At 40.5% G+C, this 20,295-nt stretch overlaps 1 protein-coding gene across 1 annotated transcript; it reads left to right on the forward strand.

The window, feature by feature from the left end:
- Positions 1–4,543: 4,543 nt before the first annotated feature.
- On the forward strand, positions 4,544–19,104 carry TRPV3 (transient receptor potential cation channel subfamily V member 3). The gene is made up of 17 exons (XM_053995770.1): positions 4,544–4,662; positions 7,169–7,273; positions 8,825–8,911; positions 9,967–10,124; positions 10,849–11,025; positions 11,211–11,351; positions 11,550–11,830; positions 12,449–12,625; positions 13,463–13,621; positions 14,056–14,157; positions 15,360–15,433; positions 16,049–16,214; positions 16,692–16,758; positions 17,086–17,357; positions 17,758–17,870; positions 18,462–18,532; positions 18,983–19,104. The coding sequence occupies exons 1-17, from the start codon at positions 4,544–4,546 to the stop codon at positions 19,075–19,077; spliced, it is 2,364 nt and encodes a 787-aa protein (XP_053851745.1). The 3' UTR covers positions 19,078–19,104.
- The last annotated feature ends 1,191 nt before the right edge of the window (positions 19,105–20,295 follow it).

Below are 20,295 nucleotides of genomic sequence, written 5' to 3' on the forward strand. Positions count from 1 at the left end.
GCCCCTGTGGGGACATATTCATTACAAACTTTTACAGGTAGGGAAAAATTTAAACACACCCCCCACGTTTTCCCTGACAGCACTGTGCAATTATAAGATTTTCTAATGTAGTTTGTGAATTTTCGAAGTAACAGCAAAAATTTCTGCTTGCTGGAGCACTTAGGATCATTTCCTTGTTTTTGCTTTCTGCCTTCTGAGTAGGTCCATGCTCTGTAATAAACTGAGCATGACAAAAAGGTGTCATTTACAACCCAAATGCAGCTGCACGACCATTTTCCTTTGCAAACCGCGTGTAAACTGCAGCGCGGCGATCACCTGCGATACTCCACTGCTGCCATGGAGTCACCTGTGAGCAACTGGGCTTTAGTAACACTCCAGTGTGTAATTATCACCTGTGTGTCATCCCACGTTTACAGCTCTGAAGTCAAGAGTTGTTGCCTGGCCAGTTTCTCCCTGCTCCCTAATTTCAGATGGAGCAAACTCGGTGCGGCCGCGGTTCCTCGGCGCTCCCCTGGCTCTGCTCCCCAGCTGAGCACACCAGATGCCTGGAGCAGGGTGCTTTTGTGTTTCTGGGATAGTCTGGAGCCTGAGTGTGGTTTTGCTCCTTTGGCAGATGAGTTTTGGATGTTGTCAGCTTTGGTTTTCGCCACCCGGATCCGTCCACGCCGACATGGAGGTGCTGTGAGCAGGGTGAGTGCTCCAGGGGTGTTTGGGGGTGATGCTTTGGAGAGAGGGAAATCTTCCAGAGGTGGAACCCATCCTTCACACAGAGAATGTGTTTCTGTTGTGCTCTTTTCTGTTCTTCTAGTCTGTAAATGGCTCTCCTGAGCTGTGCTATTTCCTTGGGCATTCAGGAGTGAAGAAGGACAGGCCTGATTTAATTTGTGTTTGTCAGCGTGGGACACTGTTGCACTTCCTAATTCCTGTGCCAAGGGGATCCAAAATATAGTATCGTAACTTTAATACATTCATCATCTTCCATCAAAAGTTTCAGCTACTGTAGTGACCATTGAAAGTAAAAATATAAGTTAAGTATAAGTTATTTCAACTCAGAAAACCCCTTATTTTTATTTAATTGATAAATAGGCAGGTAAATAATCTCAAATCACTTTTCCTCAGGGAAAAAATGTTGCTTTTCAGAGTATTTTTTAAAATTTCTGTTAGGAAGAACCTTCATAGGAAAGTGAAAATTTCTTACCAAGAAGAGAATTCTTGGTAGCACCTGAAGCCTATGAATGCCCCTCAAAAGTTTAAAAACCTTACAGGAAGATGCATCTTTTCCTACCAAATGTAACTTTCTGCTGATATGACTCATAAATAATGCAGAAAAGTCAGAATGAAGTTTAATCAGCTTTCCCCTCGAGGAGGGGATTTATTTTTCATGGCCAGTAAGAATCAGGTGGTAGGTGCTGGGAAGTGCCATGGTCTGTTCCAAGGAGCCTCTGAATGAAACAACTCTTGGGAGTCACTTCCCCCCTCTGCCCCCAGGGAAGGGGAGACCTTTGTGCCACATCACAGCTGAGTCTTCTGATTTGTAGGATTCTCTCTTTAGCCACGTTGTAGAAACTGGTACTGAGATACAGAGATACAGATATGTGTGATTTGTCCAGTTCTCAGATAAGCAGAAGGTGAGTCTGTGATAATGTGTAGCAATGGCAGAATGCCATTCACCATCACAGATAAATTCCCTTTTCTTACCCCCAGCACACTGGAGGTCAGATACCAACTCCTCAGATCCCTTTCAAAGTAATTCTTGATACTATAAATCAATGCAGGGTTTTTGTCTTGCTGGCCACTTCAAATAAGCCACTTCTCTGGTGGCCTGTAAGTGACAATTAAGGAGATAATGGGAGGAGAAAATAGTTACAGCCAAAGACAACACTCTGTATCAGGTTAGGTAAGCTACACTGCTTAGATCTGACACTTTTCAGGCTGCTGCACTATTTTTCTCTTTCTGTCAGAGATTACAGGAAATGATAGTGCACTGGAAGCTGCTGCTGAGAGCCCAGCTTAGTTTTCATCTCAGCACACAATTAATTGTGATTCAAAATGAGGCAGACGCTGCCTCAGCACTGTAGCAAGGTACTTCTGCTATGGTGCCTGCAGTTATTTACTTGGGCAGGCTGATTAAAATCTCATTCAAAATTGACTTTTTGGCTGGGATACGGTCACATCTCTGTGCTTTTAAAAGTGTAGTCCCTCTGTACTTAAGGAAATCTGTCCTCTTTTTCCTTCCCAAACTGCTTCCTTACATCACTGGCGGTTCAGCAGTCCTTCATCTTCCAACACAACTCCAGGGCTATGTTTGGTTATTCCCCACCTCTCCTCAGAGGTGCAGCCTGTTCTCGAGTCACTGCTAAAATCTCTGCTGAAAACCGACTGCAAATGGGGCTTGGAGCTGCTGCCCTTGCAGGGAGGTGTTGCCATCTCTGAGCAGCTCCAGCATCACTCACAAGCAAGAGGAATTTAGGAATTTAACTCGATCTTTATTCCTCCAGCTCTTCATTCTGCTCTCTCACCCCTCTGGCTTCACACCCCACCCAGCTGAGCTCTTCTCAACTTGACAACTCCTTTTGTTGACTTTTGGACTTTTTAAACCTGTTCCCAACTATTCTCTTCCTCTAAAGCCACTTATTTTGTGAAGCTATTTAATGTCCATCCCCACCATGGTCCCCTTTTATTTGATTTATGTCAAGTATCCCATTTGCCTCTTCCTCGGGATGGGAGATGTCTTTGCCCACACTCTGCTTTGTATTCTTTAAGTACTTGGTAAAAAGTAAATAGCAGAATTATTTATGAACTAAGCAGGACAACAGTCATTTGTTTTAGCTGTGTTTAGACTAAATGTTTATCAGTGTGTTCAGTGACACAACATGTGTCTGAGGACTTTATGAGTGGCATTTCCAGTGGCACAGACAAACCCCCTCTTCCCACCTCCACTGTGTCATCTCCAAATTCAGCTCTTCTCTGCATTCACTAGAAGCTGTGGTGTACTTTGTATGCAAGTAAAAATATTTTTCCCTTTATAAATTATTTCTATGAAAGCTGTAACACGAATTCTTTGGGAATTCATCCAAACTAGGAATGTTTCCTAGTGTGAACACACCTGCCAATGGTAAAAAAACCACAATAAAAACTTATTTTCATGCCTGTTTCTTCAGCCAGCCTTTGCAAGGTAAGAAGTCCTTTCCAATGTTTCAAGCTCCTATTCCACAGAGTGCCAAGAGATTACAGCTGCACTTAGGAGTGTTTGGACCCTGTAAATTCTCAGCTCTCTGTACTTGGGATTGAAAATTGCCATAATTAAACATTTGTTGTTTATGCATTAATAGACTTTCACTCCAGTACCAGTGTATTTGATATTCCTGGCTCCTCTCTCATACCAGGTGTCATGTCTTTTCAAACACTCTGAACAATCTGCTTTCTGTATCTTGATACTCCCAGAATGAAGGGATCCTGGTGCTAAGGCACACTGACAGCACTTGACAGGAGCAGAAAAATTGTGTGTGTACATTTGTCACATTAAGGAAAGTGGAGTAGGAGGGGGAAAAAATGTGTGGTTGATTTTGTTCAAACTTTGCAGGCAAATTATTTTTACCATTTGTCCTTGGGTATGGAGGCCACTCCCCTGATTTCCTTGGGAATGGATCCCTGACCTCATAAATCTTCCTGAGTGTACCTTCAGTGAATTTTAATGTATCCTGAATTCACCTTCTTCCTTTCAAATTATCCTGGGCCATTTCAAATTATGCCCTTGAGTAGTAGATTGAGAAACAGGGAGATAGTTCATTATTCCTTGCAGAATTCATGCTGTGGGTGTTCCTAGGCAGGTAACTCATCAAGATCCTTTTGTGTCATGTGCTGGTGCTCATTTCCATCCAGCAGAATCATGGGTTTTTTTCAGTTTTTCCAGAGGAATTGTTGAGAAATCACCAGGACACAAATCCTGGGTGTTATCCATGTGATCATTTAGCTAAGCTCACCTTGGGCATCATTTTCAGTCTGCTGCTTCTGCTGTTCCAATGCAGTGAAAACTTTCAGGGATTTTTTTGTTCTTTTCACATCTGGTACCTTCCTTTTATCTGTTTGCTGTTGCACAGATCTTCCTGGGATTTACCACTTTTCTGAAATTATCTCGGTCAAGAGCACGCTGCTCAAATGAACTGAAAAGATGCCCAACTTTGGGGCTACTTATAAAAGTCATCTTTCTTTTTCTCTAAATAACACACACTGTCACTGGGACTGACAGGCTCCCTCCAGTTTAATTTAGGCACAGGCTTGAATTTATGGTTCTCCTGGTACCACTTTTAATGGCACTTGTCATAGACTGCAATTTAATGAGTCATGTGTGGAACCCTCCAGATTTGACACATGAAATGGTGGAGGTGTGTGCTTAACGGCTGGAAAATGAGAAACTTTTGGGAAAAAGAGAATCCATATTTGTGTGTTTACACTTGAAGAGACTGTAAACAGGTAATTTGGTCACCACACCTCCTTCAAAGGAACAGGAGTCAAATAACTGATGTTCCTCTACTGCAGAAACATGATTAAAGATAACAACGAAATTGTTCCACTAATGGGCAAGAAAACAAACCTGCCTGGAAATCCCCCTGCAAACCAGCAAGAGAAAAAGGTGACTGAAGGCACTCCCACCAAGAAAAGGTAGGACTCCAGCTGAGCCTAAACCATTAAAACTCCCTGCTGTATCTCCTTTGGGAGATCTTTGCACTGAAATGCCACCAACATCTTTGTTCTCTGTAGCCTCACAAGAATTCGATCTAATGATGGTTAATGTTTGGTATAAAGTGATCTTTTTAAGAGATCACATGGAAGAACACGCCAGGTTTTATGTAAGAGATCTTGGCCTGAAAAAAGGGAGCATTTCAAACTTAATCTGTCACATTTCCATGAGAGGCTGAGGGCAGGGAGAGCAGGAGGTTTGAAAAACCCTATCACAAACAGAAACCTAAATTCACTCTCTTTTCCATTAGTCCAGCTAATGAGACTTTTTTGCTGTTTTATAAGATATTCACTTTCATTCATAATTGATCTTAGAGAATTAATAAAGGGATTGAGGGTTTGTATTTAATATGAATGGGGAAATATGAGCTGTAATTCCTGCCTGGTACTATGAAGTCAACTAAGTCACTGTAGAGTGAGGATGAATTTTCATTCATAAACTTTTCATTCTGAATAATTACTGGTTATTATGGCAATTTCTGAAACTCTGAAGGCCTGGCCAATTGTGGCTGTTCTGACATTTATAATTCTCAATAATCAGAGGAATCACTTTTCACAGGAATGGTGCCATTAGTTATTTGAGATCCACTGCCTGGGTGGTCCAATTTGTCTTTTTGACATTAAATTCAAGAAAAGAAGCTCTTTTGGTGGCATGTGGGGGGAGACAAAGTGTCTGAACAGCTCATGATACACCCAGCACTTCAAAAAGGGGCAATTCCCTGGCAGATTATGGAGTTATAGGAACACTGCCAAAGCCTCAATTACTGAACCCCAATCTCACACTCCTTGTGGCCTCAGGAACAGGAACCCTGGGGTTTTTCCCACCTCTCAAGCCAGAGCTCAGGGTGTGGCTGGCAGCATTCCTGCAACACACAGCACCCACATCACGTGGATCTTAATGCAGAGCTTTAACACATTCTATTAATTACATGTTCCAATGCTGCTTCATGCTGTTCCTTCAAAACTCTCCCTCCCCTGCCCCAGCAGAGCTGCTGCACTCCCAGGGTGGCATTTCTCACTCTCAATATTCACTTTCTTGAAAGACAGTGGCATTCCCAGCTGGAAGCCCCCGGAATTTGGGTGTTGCAAGTTCTAATTAAGCACAGGAAACGCGAGGGGTGGGCGGGGAGGAGGCTGTCAGAGCCTGCTGATGCCTGTGGGCAGAGCACCTGACACGTCAGCACCTGGCTATTTGATGGCACCCTGCTTTGCACGGTGGCTTTGGGGGTGTTTTTGGCTATTTGATGGCACCCTGCTTTGCACGGTGGCTTTGGGGGTGTTTTTGCCCTCCCATGACATGCCCAGGTAAGCCCCAAGCCAGGAGAGGTGAGGTCTGTCAGCCCCCAAAGCAGGGTTCCCTTCCCAGCTGCTGCACAGCTGTTGGATGCCAGAATTAACAGCTGGATCTTCTAGCCATTGGAAAAGGAGGTGAACTAGATACTGCTATTTTTAGCAAATATCAGCAGGTTATTCAGTGGTGTCCTAATAATAATACCAGTTTAAAGAATACTTCTTTTTTTTTTTTTTTTTTTTTTTTTTTTTTCCATTTTACCATTAATACAACTACTTCATCTTCCCCCAAAAGAAATCTTGTTGGAAGTGCAGTTAGATAAGGAATGCCCTATGGACAAACCCATAAATATTAGGTGAATTGGAAAGGTTTTCCAGTTGACTACTGCAACATTTTAGAAATGTAAGGCAGTTTCTGAACAACAGCCCCTGTGGGAGTTGCTGCATCCACTCCTAAAACTCCTCAGTCTGTGGGAGCTGTGGCAATGTTTTACTGAGATCCAGTAAAACCAAGCCATTGATTTTTGCCTCTCAACTCTGCAGGCTCTTAAAAAGTGAAATCTTTCTTTTCATATCACTTTGTCTGTGTTGTTCCGAATTTTATTTCTTTTCACTATCAATATTTATATAATTATTTATAGGGAGAACAATTAAATGTCATGCAGGCAAGGGGACACATTCAGCCCTGGCAGGTGGAAATGCCTGATGTCACTGAACGTGTGACCTTTCAAACTTTCTGATTTAATCACTATCACTGCTAATGGGTTTGAGATTATCCATCCTGATGGCTCCTGGCTGGAAGAGCAGGGACTGGGATTTAAAAAATCATTGTTGTGTGGCTGGGCAGTGACAGGAACTGAGTGCAAGGCTGGTTTAGAGATTGCTGCTCACACATGTCAGGATCTGATGCCATTTTGTGTTCCAAAAATACCTTGGGAATTTTGCCCATCTGCCAGCCTGGAAGAGCTGGGCACAGGCTGGGATCCCCTAAGGGAAAGCAGATAAGCCTCAGCTCCAGCTCAGGTTAAAAGCCAGGAGAGATAAATTATCAAGCTTATCCTTGGTAGTTCTTTTCTTGGTTTATGGTTGGGCTTGCCTTTTAGCACTGATATTTTTTTTAATGCACTGTCTTCAACAGTTCCCACTTTTTCCTGGAGATTGATGGTTTTGAAAGCAATGCCAGTCCCAATAACACCTCTCCCCCCGTGTTTTCCAAACCCATGGATTCCAATATTCGCCCGTGGTAAGTTCCAGATGCACAAGCAATGGTCCTGCTGCAAATACAGCTATTTTCTTGCCAGCAGCTTCTCCTTAATTCTCCTTGGGCCTCAGTGCCAGGATTTCACATGACTTTTTACAGCTTTTGGGCACTTCAAAGATAGAACTTCACTGGAGATTTATCTTTGGTTTTATCTACTGCTGTCATTTCTATGGAATAAATCAGGACTCAAATCTGAATAAATTTAAAATCAGTATTTTTTTTTTTAATCTTAGCCTCTTATTAGAACAAACTCCATGCTCTCATTTGGGTGTTTTCTGCTGTGTGAAGACCACAGCCTAATTTAGCTGTTCCCAGCTGGCTGCTGACGTCTTCCCTCCATTGCTCATTAACAATCAAACGTGGAAATGCTGAATCTGAAATATTTAAAGCAGCCATTTATGCTGAATGAATAGAGAAAAATTATGACTGGGAAGAATACATTTAATTTTAAAAAATGTGTGGGGTGCTAACAGCCAATAATTATGAGTAAGGGAAATATGTCACAAATCTGGCACAGGCCCAGAATGGCCAAAGGTTTTTGTGGCTGAGGATGTCTGGTCAGCTTTTAGGAATTGGCTGACAGGCTGATTTTGGTTTCAGAGGAGAGGTGTCCAAATTTCCCCCTGTCATTCAGGAAGTGACCTGCAATGTGCTTTGTCACCACATTACTCAGCTTTCTGCAGAGGAGACAGATGGATTAGGAATGGACTCAGATCTCCCAGATTTATTTCAGAGGGAAGGGAATACCTGCAGAGCAGTGCTGTCCATGCATCTGTTTTGCCAGTAATTAATAGCTCAGGTTCCCTAAATTACTAACCTGAGGTAGTTCATCCAATCTGAACCTTAGAGGAAACAAAAATACAAGTAAGAAACTAATTTATTTTATTTTTTCGAAGTCAGATCTGCTTTTAGGACTGTGTGGAAATTATGTACAGCAATTACAAAATATCAATGCCATTGAAAATCCTTTAAATATATCACCTACACATCTATTTAGGACCCAGTCCTCAATTTCTTTCATTCAAGTCAGCCACAAAACACTCCTGAATTGCCTCCAGTGTTCTGTGTAGTAAATCTTTAGGTAAATCTTTCATTGTGGGCTTGCAACCCACTCACTGCTACTGATTTAGCACTTGTTTTGTGCCAGATGACAAATTAAGCATGTGAAAAGGAAGAATGCAAGTTTCAAGCATTCAGGGTGATGCATAAAAAGCAATGATCATTAAAAAAAAAAAAAAAAAGAAAAGGTTCCCACGGTTTCAGGATCTGTAGTGAAATAATAAAACACAAAGCAGATTGCTTTCCTAATGTGGTCTTCTTAAAAATATAATAAAATCCTGCGAGTCTCTTAATTTTTATCACTCACTTTAAAATCCATGTGGGAGATAAAATGATAGAGTTAAAAGTCCAATGTCAAATTGGGCTAATTTAAGCTCTAGTGCAGATATTCTATCCTACCATTGACTGTTTCTTCATGCAATTTGCCAAAATACCTGCTAATATTTTGGCACATTTGCTTTTCTTTCTCTGCAGTGCATCTGCAAATGGGGAAGACATGGATTCCCCTCAGTCTCTTCAGGATGATGCCACAGAATACAGCCCTAACGTGGACAGCTGTGGGTGAGTGGAGGCACAAATATTTCTCAGCACATTTTCAACTGATTCAATATGTAGTAAGGTAGATATTACCTATTTTTTCCTGCCAGTTTTAGGAAAAAAGTTCACGTGTGCATGACTTTCTGATCCTTTAATAATTAAATGTTGAAATAAACAACTCTATCAATTTTCATATTTAGTGTGAGGATTCTTTATATAAAATGGGGTTTTTTTAGATGGCAACGCAGGACCCACACATCACAACCAGGCATGGAATATTTCTGCTTGGGGGAAATATGAAATCATTCTTTTTCCAGAATAAAGGATGATCAGAAAGTGGTGCAAGATGTGAGGTTAAGAACTCTCTTCTGCTGCGAGAGCAGCCCAAGGCAACCTCAGCACTGCAGTCAGTTGTGGCAGAGCAAAGTGTTCCTTAGCCTTTATTCGAGGAGAATGGGTAAACATGAATAAAAATGAATAAAATAAAATTAATGAAACACAAAATACTTGAAAAATGTGCAGTTAATAATAAAGCAACCTCTCAACAGCCCACTTAGCTGCAGATAAGCAATGTGAGAAATGTTCTGAGCTATCCATGGCAGCGGGGCAAGTTCGTGTAGTCTGGGGCCAACAATTATATTTGGTTTTAACCTTAAAAAAATCAAATAAACCAGGATAAATTGCACCAGCAATTTCATGAATAAAGGATGATCAGAAAGTGGTGTAAGATGTGAGGTTAAGAACTCTCTTCTGCTGTGAGAGCAGCCCAAGGCAACCTCAGCACTGCAATCAGTTGTGGCAGAGCAAAGTGTTCATTAGCCTTTATTCTAGGAGAATGGATAAGCTGAATCAAACACAAAATACTTGAAAAATGTGCAGTTAATAATAAAGCAGCCTCTCAACAGCCCACTTAGCTGCAGATAAGCAATGTGAGAAATGTTCTGAGCTATCCATGGCAGCGGGGCAAGTTCGTGTAGTCTGGGGCCAACAATTATATTTGGTTTTAACCTTCTTAAAAAAAATAAAATAAACCAGGATAAATTGCACCAGCAACTTCATGATGATTTGTTCCAATTCAGTGCTACCACATGCCAAGGCCCTGAGCTGAGGAATGCCAGGAAGAAGCTGAAGAGGAACCTGTTCCGGGCAGTGTCCGAGGGGAACGCGGAGGAGCTGCAGCGGCTGCTGGCCGAGCTGAGGGAGCGCTCGGGTTCCTGCACCTCCCTGCCCGTGCCAGGTGAGCCCTGAGGCACCCAGGCTGCTGCCTCAGCTGGTAGATTTTCTATTTTTATATTTTTCACATTCTGTGCTGCTTTAGTGAGCATTTCTGAGCTTTGTGTTTGGGGATGGTGAGCTCTCTTCACAGAGTAGGGAGACAAAACAATTCCTTCTCCAGCTGGGGACCAAGGACAAAGGATCCAAACCTCAGGCCCAGGAGCACAAACAACGTGGGCTGAAGAGAGAAAAACAAGCAGGATGGGACTGCATGGGCTAAAGCTGGAATTGGACAATTAACTCCAATATTCAAAGTGAGAGACCTTGTGTCCATTTTGTGCCCATCTTGGTTCATCTTGGCTGCAGCCCTGGCTGGGCTCTTGTGCTGCCCAAGGTGGATCCATTGAGGACTTCTAAGAAATCCCTACTTTATTCTTTAACTCAGTCCAGCCTCCGTTTTAGGTCAGCCTGCTCAAGGCATCAGGGGTGGGCTGCCAGCTCTTCTGGCAGCTCAGGTGCAGCCTAAACCTGGGAATGATCTTTATTTCCCTGGGAATTTGGCAGTTATGGCACCAGGATGTCAAACAGGAAAACCAAGGTTGCCTTGGTGCTCAAAAACGAAGTGAACAGGATGGAGTCATGGTTTGGCAAATAGTTTTTGTTCACCTATATCCCTCAGGTTTCACCCCTAATGAACAGAAGTTTCATGACTAACAATGATCTAATCTCAAAATTCACTCTTGTAGATTACTTGATGAAGAAGTTCACGGCTTCAGACACTGGCAAAACTTGTCTGATGAAAGCTCTGCTGAACATCAACCAGAACACAAATGAGATAGTGAACATGCTCCTGTCCTTTGCAGAGGAAAATGGCATTTTGGAGAGATTTATCAATGCAGCATACACAGAAGAGGCATATAAAGGTACTGCCATCTGATAGCAGTTTCAGGTATATGGTTAAACATAACCTCTATAAAATAATGATGGTTTAAATCCCTTGAACCAACTTTTATTCATTATCACTGGTGCCATCTTTTGTGAAACATCATTAATGTTTCAGAGTGTGCTTGAGAGACTCAGCCCTAAATTCCTGTGTCTGCTTTTTCAGGCCAGACAGCTCTAAATATTGCCATTGAGAGGAGACAGTATGAAATCACCCAGAGCCTCATAGAGAAAGGAGCTGATGTCAATGCTCATGCCCAGGGCATTTTCTTTAATCCCAAACACAAGCATGAAGGCTTTTATTTTGGTAAGTGGAATTGAGATATTTCTGGAAAAGTTAAGAAGGAATACCCAAAACTTCCATAAAACAAGAGCTTAATCCATTACAATGAATATATATATAAATGTGCTTTCACATATTAAGATGTTTAACACAATATTTTCTATTCTGATTTGAATGCTTGAAATAAACCATGACTGCTTTTTGCATTTTGTGATTCTGTAGGTGAGACTGCCCTGGCTTTGGCAGCATGTACCAACCAGCCAGACATAATTGAGCTGTTAATGGACAATGCCAGGACCAATATTTCCTCTCAGGATTCCAGAGGAAACAACATCCTCCATGCATTAGTGACCGTGGCAGAGGACTCCAAAACACAGAATGACTTTGTGATCAGAATGTATGACATGATCCTGCTGAGAAGTAAAGACAGAACTCTGGAAACAACCAAGAATAAGGAGGGTTTGACACCGCTGCAGTTAGCTGCAAAAACTGGGAAATTAGAGGTGGGTGTGATTTCAGTAGCATCTAGGAGAAGCTTGTGCTCTGGCACATCTCTTTCCAGGCTGGTTATGCTGTTTTGTATCAGTATTAGTGAGCTAATTTTGTTCAAAACACAAATATTTCCATTGCAGTGTTGTTTTAATGCTTCAGGTTTTCTCTTTAACTCCCTCCCTCTGTACAAAGTACACAAGCTGTTTAGAACCAGCCTTCTGTTGTAGAGAAATTCTGCATTTACCACCAAACAGTTTCAGAGATCTCACTAGAACTGCTCTGTTGTACTGCTGTAGAGTTTGGTTTGCATAAATCAACTGTAGCGTAAAGAATTGGCACTGGGATGATTTAGAAAGTAATTAAGTCCTTAAGGAAGGCATAAATGAACACAAGGAAAATTGTGCTTTCATCCTTTAGAAAAATATCTCTGACAGAAAATCTGAAGGCATTAAAAACACTAAACTTATTTCTTAGAGGTTTTTCACCTCCAGCACTCCTCACTGAATACCAAAATTACAAATACATTAAATTGAACAACTGTACAAAATGTTAAAGGTGGGAGTTTGGGCAAGTGCATTAATGTGTTTCTCCTTTCTCAGCTGCTGACAAGTGATCTGTTCATGTTTTAGATTCTGAAGTACATCCTGAGCAGAGAGATCAGAGAGAAGCCAAACAGGAGCCTGTCAAGAAAATTCACAGACTGGGCTTATGGCCCTGTTCAGTCTTCTCTGTATGACCTGACAGAGCTGGACACCACTGCTGACAACTCAGTGCTGGAAATCATTGTCTATAATACAAATATTGGTGTAAGTTGCCTATTTTTATATAAAAGAAAAATCTATATTATTAAAAATATAATAAAGATAATAATTGAATTGTTTTAAATATTGAAACATTATTTAGATTCTTAAATCTAAATTATTATTTAAATATTAAAAATATAACAAACCAATATTTTATTAAATAAAAGATTATATAATAAATATAATAATTATTATATATATTTAAAATATAATTTTTTTCTAGCAGTACCCCCATTTTAGAAGTGTCAGCCTTGCAAACAACTGACTTACTTGTGAGCAGTAATTTTTGGTTCTCAGTTATTGTATCAGGAGCAGGATACATTTTGTGCTGCTGCATGATGTCAGCTGTAAGCAAATATGCATTCAGCTCCTGCAACACAGGTTAGTTATTTTGGGAGTGTCTTTTCCTACATTTGAAGCATTAATTTGACTTGGGAACATAAATATGGCCAAGCTGGTCAGACCAAATAAACTTTACTTAACAGGTTTGTATTTTAGGTGTTTAGGAGTGTTTGATTTACAAAGCCAGGATTTTATATTTGCTGAATTCAGATCCTGCCACAAAACTTCCACAGGGAGCAGGACCAGGAGTTCCCAGGAGAATTTTAGCTCAGGCATAATTCACCAGGCTGGGAATGGCAGCTTATCCCAGCAGGAGGAGGAATTGTCCCTTTGTCCCATCCCAGGGAGCTCTGGCACATCCCTGAGCACAGAGGTGTTTCTAGAGCAGCAAGGATAGCATGGAATGAAATACACAAAATTCACACCTAAAATTCAGTTCCCTTACAGGCAGCGAGTTGAAATATTTACATTTTTCATGTATTTTTTTTCTCTCCTCAGAATCGTCACGAGATGCTGACTTTGGAGCCTCTGAACTCACTGCTGAGGATGAAATGGAAGAAGTTTGCACGGCACATGTTCTTCATGTCCTGCTGTTTTTATTTCCTGTACAATGTAACATTAACATTGGTCTCCTACCACAGGCCTAATGAAAACGAAGTGAGTGCAGCAGCTGAACCTCACCAAATTTTACTGACTTAAAAGGCAATAATATTTCCTGAATTGTATTTAAAATGCTAAAGCAAGGCCAGATATTGGAATATCTGGATATAGAGAGACCACGTTCTCCCACATCAGTGTGGGAGCATCAGATTTGCATTTTGTGGAAGTGACCTAAAATACAAATAAATGATACAAAGACTGTGAAATTTCTGAAGGTAGGAAAAGGGTATTTTGTTTTTTCCTTTAAGAAAGAAACTTCTGATATTTCAAACACCTCTGTTAGGGGGCTGATTGTGTAAGAAAATGAAGAAAATTCTCCCTGGAAGGGAAGAAATTGTGAACTCAGAGTTACAGGTGTGAGGGTTTCTCTTGCTTTGCCTTTTACCTTTCAGGGATGGAACTGAAATTTTCCTTCTGGATTTGTTTTGCAGGCTCCTCCTTATCCACTGGCTCTGACCCGAGGAGTGGGGTGGCTGCAGTTGTCAGGACAGGTCATGGTTATGTTAGGAGCAATATTTTTAGCCATAAAAGAGGTAAGATTTTTTTTTTTTTTTAAGAAACAAATATACAGCTAATTTTTAAAGAACTTCTCTAAATTTATGAATATGCTGCTGCTGATATTGGCAATAGACATGGAGTATCTCTGATATGTGTAATTTTCAAATCTTTGGCACAATCACTTATTCAGAATGACCCTGATTATATATTTGATTACAACTGTGAAACAAATATAAGGATGTTTGCTTTTCAAATTGTCAGTGCAGAAATCTTTGTATAATATCAGTATTGTCAAATTATTTGCTTTAAGGACAAAATAATTGCAATTTGGAATGAAAAACAAATCCTGTGGTATAATTTTGCTATGTACTGTAAGTAATTAAAACTAGTAACTTAAATTATGCCAGAGATGACAGAATTTGAACCTCTGAAAATTTACAGCCTGTCCTGGATTAGGGCAAATTTGGGAAAAAACCTCTGGAAGGAGCCCCCAGAAAGCAAACCCCCATGGCCCCTTCCCCCACCTGGCTCGGGAAGAATTTCCTTGGAGAGAAGTGGAAAAAAAACTGTTTATTGCACAGGCAAAGCACTCCCAGCACAAGAAACTGAACACCACCAGATGACAAAACTCTTTCACTGCTCTGAAGAGATGACAAATTCAGGAAGTCTCTCCTGGGTGGGGTCGCTGTTATCGGTCCCTCCGGCGCTGGCGATGGCTGCTGCAGGCCACAAAGTGCAAACCCCTGGTGTCTTCCAGGTCCCACTCCAGAGCAGCTTCGAATGGTTCCAAGAAAAGGGAAAGAAAGACAGTCCAGGGAAAAGTTACTGCCCAGCTAAACTAACTAACAAGCAAAAACAAAAGCAAAAGCAAGCAGGAGCAAGAGCAAAGGTGAAAGCAAAAGCCAAAAGCAAAAGCAGCACTATGTACTGCTCCATCCGTGTCCAGCAGAGCGTGGGGGAGTGAGCAGGCTGAAAACAAAACAAAACTTGGCTTTTCAGAGCCAGTCTTGAAGGCACAGAACATAATATCCAGCATAAGCAGGACAGACGACCGGGGATACAAGCATCATAACGTCACTGCTAGGACACAGCCCTATAAACAAATTAATTCTAAAAGTTACCACATCTTATCAGTGGATGGATTAGTTTGGAACACCAGTTAAATTGTTTTGAAAAACGGATTTTGGGGTCTCTTTTCTCTTCACCGTGCCTGAATTTTCTGTTTCTGCCTGCACAGAGTGTGGCCATCTTCCTGCTCAGGCCCTCAGACCTGCAGTCCATTCTCTCTGATGCCTGGTTCCACTTTGCATTGTAAGTCTGATGTGTATATATATATATTTTTTTTTTTCTACTATATATAAAATTCTTTATCTCATGGTCACAGAGAATGTGCTCCTGTAGCAGATATTCACTTTTTCCCCTCAAAATTGTCAGTTTTAGAGGGATGGATGTAAGTTTGCCTGCAGCTTTTCTGTAACACAAACTCTTGGTTGCACTGTCAGTGACAATACCAGGGCTGATGTGCAAGGAGTGGATTTTTCCCACCTGCCAGTGGAAAAATTTGTGGAAAATCTGTAATGATTCTATCAATTCATTAAGCTAAAGCTGCAATTAAATGGCTTCTAAGATATTTTAAGGATTCTTACAATTCTGTCAGCAATATCTGCATTGAGCAGCTGTTTTGGGGAGAATAGTTTACCTAAATTAAGCTTTAATAAATATAATTCTTATATGTTAATGTACTGCTTGCACTAGCCTATTTTATCATTAAACTATAATGCCAATTTCATGGGGAGAGTAAAAAAGCAGCATGAAATTACAAATTAAGCCTAAAGAGCAAAGAAATCTTGTTTTGGTGTTTTTCCATTCTGTTGTTGGTTTTGTGCTAGTAATTTCTCTTTTACATATATGTTTGTTTTTTAACAGTTTTATACAAGCTTTGCTTGTGATCTTCTCTGTCTTTTTGTACTTGTTTTCCTACAAAGAACACCTGGTGTGTCTTGTTTTGGCAATGGCCCTTGGCTGGGCCAATATGCTCTATTTCACCAGAGGCTTCCAGTCCATGGGCATTTACAGTGTGATGATTCAAAAGGCAAGTTTTTCTTTTCTTTTACCTGCCTGATGATACTCCATTGTTCTGCAATCCAAATCAAGTATATTTAGCAATTATATGTATTTTATAGTTCATTTTCAAATGTCTTCTTTCCAGTTTTTATGCATCATTTCAGCAGAACACACTATTTGTTCTTCTTCAACAGCAGGAACTAGTTTGTACCTTAATATTGACATTTTTGTTACATTAAATAAGTGAGTAGCTTGTGTTTTTTCCAGCTAACGTAGTTCTGCAGTTTAATTGCATCAAAATCTGTAATGTCTGTATTGTACAGAATTAGTCACTCTCAGAGAGCACATCAGGCTTGAGATAAAAAAATCAGACCTTTGGGTTTGTTTGCTCAAGGAAAGCAGTCTGATGCTTTAGTGTGTGCATCACCTGTACCCCTGCAGAATTCAAAAGCACAAAGCTAGTTCTGAATTTTAATTTCTGTCAACTGCTTCATTCCATTTTCAGGTCATCCTGCAAGATGTGATCAAGTTTTTAGTTGTCTACATCGTGTTTTTGCTGGGATTTGGTGTAGGTAAGTATTACTGGAGAAAAGCACTGATGCTCTGTGTGAGTAAAAATTTTAGCATTATTATGAATAAGAACCCTGTTTTCATGAGAGCTCATGTTGGGGTTTCTTCTGGCTGTTAAGTTTAGGTGTGAACAGATTTGCCTCCTGGTCTCAAATCCCTGGAAATCTCATTTGGATGTGGGCTCTTTCTGCTTCCTGGAGCTGTCACCTGGCTGCTCTGTGTGGCTGGGCAGCTCTGGCTCTCTTCAGCAGTTTGAATTCTTTGGGATGAAGTGTTCTGTATTCCTAAATAATGATTGTGACTGAAACTTCCTTGTGCTTTCTTCTCAGCTCTGGCTGCCCTGATTGAGACGTGTCAGGAGGGTGGGGAATGCCACTCCAACAGCAGCCTGGGACCTGTCCTGATGGATCTTTTCAAGCTCACCCTGGGTCTGGGTGACCTGGAGATCCAGCAGAACTCCAAGTACCCTGTCCTGTTTCTCCTGCTCCTAATAACTTTCGTTGTGCTGACTTTTGTTCTTCTCTTGAACATGCTGATTGCGTTAATGGGAGAAACGGTGGAGGATATTTCTAAGGAGAGTGAGCACATCTGGAAACTCCAGGTTTGTTTGGGAATTTGGGAGGTGCTTGGGTTAAAACCCTCATGCTGACACAGCAGGTTAAGTGTTAAAGATAATCCTCATTTGGTTTTGTGTGTCAATAATAGAAATAAATAATTCCAGTATTAGAGAATCGTAGAAACTTTGGAATTAACAATCCTAAAGGTGATATCATGGCTTGGATTTCCAGCTGTCATGACTTTCATTCCCCTGGATATGTCACAGGATTATGTGTTTCACTATTTTTCCAGGAATCTGAATCCCTGTTTGCACAAATTGTCAGTGATTTGCTGGTTTTGGTGTTGGCTGTGGGTGGAGGCTTGACCTGTTACAAACTGCAAACTGCATGCTGTGAAATCAGGCCATGGCTAACCTTACTCGTTTTACTATTCATTGCCAATAGAGAGCCAGGACTATTTTGGAATTTGAAAAATTCTTACCAAAATGCCTGAAGAAAAAATTCCAGCTGGGAGAACGGTGTAAAGTGGCTGAAAATGACACCAGGGTGTGTTTAAGGTAAAGCAAAGCTGGAATCAATTCTGCTGTCTTTATGCTGCTTCAAGGTTATTTCTCCTCCAAACCCTCTTTAAAATATTTCTATTATCTCTACAAATTATGCTAGATGCACAAAAATATAATTTGGGGGTTCTTTTTCTGTTGTAAGCAATTGTTTAAATAGGGAAAATGTATAAATTTTTATGTAGGCAATCTTTTGTTAAGAAAAGATTTTCATCTTCAGATGTTTTGACTGTAGAAGCATCAAATCTGTTTGCAGTAAATGTCACTTTATCATAATCTCCTTTGAATGTCAGCTTAAAAGCAATCACAGTTAAGTTGATTGGTAATTGATGATTACCATATTAAAGAACTCTGCTGTTTAATGAAAAATACTTAAATATTTCAAGACTGTACTAACAATGTGTGAAATTATGAAGTAATCTTGGTATTATTCTCACCTTCACATAGTGCAAAAGACATTCAGGCTTTAGTGCCAGCAAAGCTGGTGGTCAAGTGTGACATTGCCAGGAAGGAATAAAAGGGAAATGTCAGTGATGTAGGTGGGGGAAAATGCAGGGTGATAACACAATTTATGTACCTTGTAAACAGGATTAATGAAGTGAAATGGACCGAGTGGAAAACCCATGTTTCATTTATTAATGAAGATCCAGGGCCAACAGGTACTGTGGAATCTTATGACACCCTATTTGCAGAATCTTTTCTTCTTAGAAATGCTTTTTGTTACAGTTTTGTACCTTTAAAAACATAAACTCTTATATTAAACCACATATTATTGCTAGATAAACTAATGGTTAATATGGCAGTGGTGTTAAATTACTTTTAAAGACTTGGAGAGAGGGCTGGTGACAAACAAGTTTTGTAACATATATATTGGATGACAGAAATGTTGGCCAGGAAATCCAAGACATCCATCTGCTGCCAGGGCAGGAGTGTCCTGGAGAAATGAGCTCCCTCTGGGGTGAAAAATTTCTGTAGAAGATATGGTAGCAAACTGAGAGCTTGCTGTTTAAATAATACATGTTTAAAAAAAAAAAAACGTTGGAAAACTCTGATCTTGCCTATGCAGTTTCTACCATATCCTGTTTTGTTTACAATGCATTTTTTTGCAGATCCAAGCAAAATTCAAGATAATTCAAGAACTAATAGCAAAAACACCCTGAATACATTTGAAGAAATGGATGATTTGCCTGAAACTTCTGTTTAGTTGTGCTGTGCCTGACGTGTGGCTCTTCTGAAGGTTAAAAGCATCAGCAGTGGGTGCTGAAAGCTTTGTGGCTGTTTTGGACAGCTGTGGCCAGCTGGAACACAAACTTTCAGTGACACAGTCTGATGGCTTCAACCCATTTATTCAGAGCAGCTGAGCTGAAATAAATGGGATTATTTCACTGGGTCAGTTCTGAGCCTCTCAAACTGTTGCTGTCCAAGTTTGCCTGATGCTCCTCAAACTTGGCTCGAGATGTTTAACTGGATAAAAAAGGTCAAATGTGAGATATTTCTTCCTTTTGTGGAAAATTAAGGTCATCGTGATCCCAATCTGCTGGTTTTTGGAATCCCTAACTCATGAGAAACTCATTTTGTACACTGAAACAAAGTTCTTGTTGTGGAGAAAAGCAAAGCATTTCAGTTCTGAAGATGACTAAATGAAGTATGTCACTTTGAAATCACAAGGTTCTGGGTACTTTTGCAGCTTTTGCATTGACTGTCAGTGTTACTGGGGGCTTGGTCCCATAAGCTGGAAAATCAGATCCCAGTGGCTTTGCCTGATCTGTTTTCCTCTGTGCAGTCCCCAGGGTATAATTGGAGTTTATTGCTGTTTATTTATTACTGTGTGTCTGTGCCTCCCCATGAAATAACAGGGCAGAAATAGAATTCCTCATGGAGGATTTTTGCTCCAGTCACAACATTACTTTTCCTCCTTGGCTTTCCCATGCTGTTGCATCTTCCTACATAAAGAGTTACCACACTGGAAGTTCTTCTGAAGTAATTTTTGCATTCAACCACTTCAGAAAAATCAGAAGTCAGTATTTCTTCCCAAGGTGAACAAAATTAGTCCAGTGCAATGCAATTCCAGACTTTATTTTTTATTCAGAGGACTCTGTAATGCATTTCTGTAGCTCTTATTTCACTACCTGTGATGACCAAGTACTATGAATTATATTTTTAGTTTTCCATTTTATGTGTGTATATATAAGGAGAAATATTTGTTCTGTGTACTTTTAAATTTCAATTAACATGTGTCTCCAGTGTCATGGCTTTTCATCAGAATTATTCATGTGGTGCCTGTTTTAAAGGTGCTATTTTAGGTGAGACTCAGGGGAACTCAGTTCTGTGTTTGAATGGTAATGAGAATTGCATTGGATTTTGCAGCTGTGGGCAAAATGCTCCAAAAGACTTTCTTAAGACAGAAGAGAGCGTGAGGGAA

Source organism: Vidua macroura, chromosome 20 (genome assembly GCF_024509145.1).
Source record: "Vidua macroura isolate BioBank_ID:100142 chromosome 20, ASM2450914v1, whole genome shotgun sequence".
NCBI lineage: Eukaryota > Metazoa > Chordata > Aves > Passeriformes > Viduidae > Vidua > Vidua macroura.